Source organism: Eumetopias jubatus, unplaced genomic scaffold (assembly GCF_037043125.1).
Source record: "Eumetopias jubatus isolate StellerSeaLion01/CBP00866 unplaced genomic scaffold, mEumJub1_p1.0 scaffold_7, whole genome shotgun sequence".
NCBI lineage: Eukaryota > Metazoa > Chordata > Mammalia > Carnivora > Otariidae > Eumetopias > Eumetopias jubatus.
Genome location: NW_028274813.1, coordinates 91,523,898 through 91,529,897, shown reverse-complemented (window position 1 = coordinate 91,529,897; position 6,000 = coordinate 91,523,898). Strand labels below are relative to the sequence as shown.

Below are 6,000 nucleotides of genomic sequence, written 5' to 3'. Positions count from 1 at the left end.
CTTTAACAAGATCAGAAGTCACATAATTGCACAATGTGATATTTTCGAAAACAAAAGTCATGTTCTCTCCCATCATTTGGGTTCAAATTGTCCCTGGGAGGTCAGTACAGCAAAGGCAGAGATATTTAGAGTTTTGCAAAAATTCCTAAGTGCTGACATACAAGCAACAACGTTACTGTTGGCAAAATTCACAAAGATGCAGGAGTATCTGGAGTTTTCCGAGGCCATCCTCAAATCCCTTAGGCATATTAAGTGCTCAGGCATTACTCATCATTGGGCATAATGAGTGGGGGCAGGGATTCTGGTCATGAGTCTTAGTCACTTAAAAACATGGAGAGAGTTTAATCAATATTTCTACAACTGTGTTGGGGGTGGGGGTGGTGACCTCTCTTGTCATCTATCATTGAGGATCCCCGAATATGTTTTCCTGGGGCCTTATGAGGGTTAAACTGGGGGAGAATTGGGGCTCCTTGCCAGCTCCTGGTCATCTGAAGATGTCCTCTAGGGAAGGAAACTCCATTTCTTTTAGGGAGGCTGGAGTGAACTTGGATTACACTTTTTGGACATGGACTTAGTTACTACGCTGTTCCCGTCTCCTAGGATAAGCTCTAGGAAAGAACATGTTGTCTTGATTGCCACTACGAGGGACCTGCTCCTAAGACTCTGTGTACAACTGACAGAGGCAGAGGGTAAGGAGTTCTCCTCAGGAAGGGAGCCGGCTGAGTGTAGAGAGAAAGAGCCTGTCTGCAAGAGCTCTTCAAAATTTCCAAACCTTCTTGCATCATGCCCAAGGGGCCTAGGTGCTTAAACAGGCTGCTTGGCAGGAGACTGGCTGTGGAGTGAAACCAGCTCAGGTTTGAGGAGCATGTGGGACTGGGGGTTACTAACCGGAGATCTGGGACTTACCTGGTCCACAGATACATTTTGTTCAGGCATGTGGAAGTCTTATAAAATCTGAGCCTTCACATTAAAAAAATTAGGGGGTTCCCATGAATAGCTGGGTTTCTGTTTTCTGAATAATCAGATCTTAGAAGTACCTGAGCTGTATTCCCACATGACAGTAATCAGCCAACTGAAGCTAAGTAGTGGCTACCCTCATGTTTGCCACGTTCGTAACTTGTTTCTCTCGTCCCCGTTACTAATGTGAATCCTGAAGACACTTGAGTGTACAATCCTAGATGAAGTTAAAAAATATCTACTAACACCTTCTACGTATATAATTCTGATGCTGTTGGCTTAGGCTCCTTCAAAGACTCTAGGTGGCGTTCTCACGGGCTGGAGAATGCAGTTTGTAGACAGGGGCCTGGATGCTATTAGGAGGGGAGAGTTGGCCTCACACTGGAGCTGGATTTCCACTGGACTGTTCATTAGTGACCCAGCCCCCTCACCTTTCAACTTCTTGCCATTTTTTTTTTTTACCTAGAATGCCATTATCATTATGAGTTAGGACACGTGTGAAAAGTTACCAATGAGGCTGTTAGGCTCAGGGTTTGCATTTAGAATAGTCAGGAAAGAGACAATGCCATCGCATCTGTTGGCATTCATCTATTTTATTATATATTTAAAAAAATAATGCACCCTCTAACAAGCTTGATCTGCAAATACGAATGGAAGGTGCGAATTGAAAAATACTTATCTCTAAATATTTTCACATGTAAAGGTTCAGGTGTAATTTTAAAAAGCCCTTATTGGAATGCATAAAAAATTACATCTTGTAATCTTCAATCAAATTAAGGTTGGATTACATCAAGTGGCTGTACTAGGTTCATTCAGTTTCTTTCTGGAAATGTGAATTAGCCTCTTAGAAATATTCAGAGTTTCAGAGCTTTATTATTTATGGCATTGTAAATGTCCTCAGTCATCGACACATACATTTCTGCTTTGTCATCCAAGAAATATAAGGCATCTTTGATGACTGCAGGGTTAAAGCCCTCCTCCATGAGGGTCACTTTGCGGTGTTTAAAAGTTCCGGTAATCTCAATGGTGTCCTGAAAAACAGCAAACAGTCACATTGTTGGAGTGTTGTGTAAACAGATGAGGGTTCAGGGCAAGGGGCAGAGGTGGGGCCGGAGGGCTGGCAACCCACAGGCATCTCGGGCTCAGGTGGAAGCTGTGAAAGGCAGTTCCACGTATCAATATCTCCTGTTTACAGAAGCTCCACGGGGCGGGGGGGGGGGGCTTGTTTTTATTCCTCTGGGGCTTTAAAATCACCTGTGGGGCATGAGGGGCTGTGGAGTGTGAAAGGCAGAGCAGAGCTGCTTATTGAGCTCCAGGAGTTACTAGAATGTCCTGATTTATGGTGGGGTGGGGCTAGGGATCATCTACACACAGATGATTTTTTTTTCAGTTGCTAGGTGATGGCTGATCTGAGGGTATTTCAATGTTCATGTCTCTCAACCATTCTCGTAGTAAAGCAAATGTCAGTGCTTTATGAACATCAGCAGAAATAACCCTGTAACTTCCGCAGTAGCAGGTAATCTAATATTTCTTTTCTCAAGTCTTCAGCTATAGAATCATAGAGCTCACAGTCCAAAAGTGAAGTGTTAAGCTAACCAATGGGTTAATGCTTGTGAAAGAAAAAAAAAAATCCCTCTGATGGTGATAGTTAAGCTTTTGATAGTTCCAAAACGGCTAATGATGCCCAATTAAATTTCACACCCGAGAAAGGTGTAGAACTTCAGTGGATTTTTCCATTCTTTAAAACTGGAAACAACAAACAGGAGGGTCGGAGCATTTCTATTTTAAGTGTCTGTCATGCCTCGTCAAACACAGACTTTGTGAGTTATCTGCTAATATTGCTGAGTGAACTTGTCTGTCATTTTAGGGGAAAAGGGATCAGGATTTGGCTTCTGCTAGTTCTATTTTCTGATATTTCTGCTTCCTGTTGAGCTTCCAGGTTAGGGGTAGTGAAAATATGGCTAATAGGTTCACCATGGTAGAAGGCAGTTGTTCCCTAAGAGACAGCGGTCTCCAAGAGAAGGATAATTGAACTAGAGAGCAAGAGTTCTCACCTGTATTCTAAGAAACCGGGGCCTTGCATAAGTGGGCAGGTAATCGGCAACATGGTTAAAGAGTTTCTTTCCATCAAATACATAGTTTTCCTTCATTTTGATCGCAGCCATGCCAATTCGACCCTCATGACCTAGAAATAAAGTGAGAAAATATTAGACGTGTCCTATTTATGATGCTTTCCTAGTTCAAAGAAGAGGGGACTGAGAACATTACAACATGGGTTTCTTTTGGATAGTTGGAATTTTTATTTCAGATATATGTTGAAGTTATTCTAAGGTGAATACAACAACAAGAGCTATACACTGATTAAATCTTCTTTCTAAAGATTTATTCATTTTAGAGAGAGAGAGAGAGAGAGTGGGGAGGGGCAGAAGGAGAGGGAGAGAGAAATTTTAGCAGATGCCTCATTGAGCTCAGAGCCTGACTCAGGGCTCGATCCCAAGACCGTGAGATCATGACCTGAGCTGAAACCAAGAGTCGGACGCTCAATGGACTGCGCCGCCCAGGGGCCCTCATTAAATCTTTATCACATGCCAGACCCTATACTAAGTGTGTTTTATGGACTACCCCATTTAACCCTCACCACAGCCTTATGAAGAAGTAGAAATGTTATCTCCATTTTACAGATGGAAAAAACCTGAGGCTTAAAGACATGAAGGGATTTGTTCAAGCTCACACAGCAAATAATAGGCAGAGTCAGACAGTGCTTGTCGAGGTCATCCTTCTTAGTGGCCTACATGAAAACACCTGAATGGGAGACAGGTCCCACTTGTGGCTCAGGGAATTTTGTTTTTTGGACTCCCGTGAAAAGTCCTTGCTCTGCTGTCATGAACCACTGGGCTCGGGGTGCAGTGTCAGGTATGTTGTGCTTGGGCACAAACAGCACCTTTGAGACTTATTTATTTAATCAAGATACTTAATAGCTCCGCCTCTCTGCATTTCAGAGAAGCTGTGGGTCAGAAGGGTGACAGGAGGCGCAAGGTGAGCTGCTGTGGGCCCTCCCGTTGATAAGCTTTATTCCCAAAGAGGCCATGTCTCCACTGAGACAGCAGATCCAGCAGTTCTTTCCTCCCTGTCAGGCAGCAACGTAAGTGGAGAGGAGTTTAGAACAATTCCTATACTGTTTTCTTGTGAGGACAGTGGTAATTAGGTCTTAATACATCTTCTACCTGATGCAGCAGACCCAGCGGGAGTCTAGGTCCACTTCCCTGAACTACTTAGCTGTAATCAGAGAGGGGAAGGAGCCGTCCTTCGTCAGCTGGGCCGCAGCTTTCGAAACCTCTCCCATGGTGATTGTGTGCTTACCTGTGGCTCTAAAGAAGGTAGGAAACAAGAGGGAACATTAAAAGAAAGGAAATGCACCCCTATACAATTTGCCTCTTAGCTGAAGGAGGGAGGAAGGGCACCGGGCTCTCTTTCTCTAGGGGTCCCTTGTAGCTCTGTCTCGAGAGCACCCGTCTCCGGAATCTCGAATGTCTCAGGTAAGCTTCTTTTAGAATCAAGGCAGAGGCTGATGCAACAGAAATCTTGAGCACTGACTGCCTCCTTGCCTCTTGCTCTGACAGAGGCAATGCCCAACTGAGACACGAATAGTCCTATTGGGTCTCAAGTCTCTGCCCCGGCTCCCAGGGTTTGGTTTGGGGTCAGTTCAGCTCCAGTTTACAGCTCTTCTGGCCAGAGTCTCTCTAGAGCTGCCCTGTCCAGTGTGGTAGCCACTGGTTACATTTGGCTAGTAAAATTAATTATAATAAAATCCAATAAAAAATTCAATTCCTCAGTGGTACTAGCCACATTTGGAGTGCTTAGCATCCATGTGGTAGTTATTGACTACCATACTGGACAGTGCAGACATAGAACATTTTCATCATTGCAGAAAGTTCTATTGAGAACAAAAAGTTCTAGAGAGTAGCTGGGAAGTTCTGGTGTGACACCTAAAAAATGTCAACTGGACCCAAACTTTGGAGTACTTTCCTGGTCCAAAGCTGAGATGTGGGAAGGTCTTGCTGAGCTCTCGGCTGCTGAGAATCACTCTGGTAGACTGGCTTATTCTAGACAGCCCTGCCACATTTCTAGGCTGGAATGGAGCTGGCTGTGTGCCTGGCAGGCCAGCCAGCCACAGGCGTGGCATTGAGAATCAGACTCTGAAAGCCGAGAGACACTACTTCTCAGTTCATCTCTAATCTTTTAATGCTGCAAGAATTCTCATAGGACATCCAGCTCCTTTACACACCCCAGTCGGTGGGGCATTCCCCACCTCAGGAGATAGGCTTTTCTGTTGTCCGTCTCTGGTTATAGGAGGCATCTCAGGCTAAAGTTTGCTCCCTGGTGTTGCACACCTGTTCCTAGTTCTACCTGACCGCCTTATAATCATTTGAAAACCATTAGCTTCCTCTTCTTTTTGTTCTAGATTGGTGACTCCCAAACCTTATTGGTTGTTAGAGTCACTTGGGGATTAAAAGAAGACATGAAGAGTCTGAGTCCCAAACCCTAGAGGTTCTGATCCATTAGATCTGGCTTTAAAAAGTTTTCCAGATTGAATCACTATACTGTACACCTGAGACTAATACTACACTGTACCTTAAGTAACTGGAATTTAAATAAAAACTTAAAACAAAAGTTCTTCAGATGATTCTGATGATTGGCCGGACGAGGCTTCAGTGCTTCTCAGAATTTAGTGTTTTTAAAAAGCTGTGGTCACACACATGTAACATAAAATTCATCATCTTAGCCATTTTAAAGTGCACAATTCATTGGTATTTTGTACATTCACAACATTCTGCAACTATCATCCATCTAGTTCTAGAACATTTTCATCACCCCCAAATCAGACTTCATTGTTTTTAAGAATCACTGGCGGGTTTGTTAAGACAGCTGCCCAGACCCCACCCCAGAGATTCGGATTCAGTAAGTAGGTCCGGGGTCGGCCTGAGAATTCGCATTGTGAACAAGCTCCCGCGTGATGCTGCTGCTGGTCCAGGGACCCCACTC

General features: G+C 44.1%; 1 protein-coding gene across 1 annotated transcript in view; it reads right to left on the bottom strand.

Moving 5' to 3' along the window:
* Positions 1-1,601: 1,601 nt before the first annotated feature.
* Positions 1,602-6,000, bottom strand: part of SLC27A2 (solute carrier family 27 member 2) — a 51,294-nt gene continuing 46,895 nt past the window's right edge. Inside the window, exons 9-10 of the mRNA XM_028100228.2 lie at positions 3,012-3,142; positions 1,602-1,988 (exon numbers count right to left, since the gene is read on the bottom strand). Of these exons, the coding sequence (XP_027956029.1) occupies positions 1,812-1,988; positions 3,012-3,142 (308 nt within the window). The 3' untranslated portion in view covers positions 1,602-1,811. The remainder of the gene's footprint in view (positions 1,989-3,011; positions 3,143-6,000) is intronic.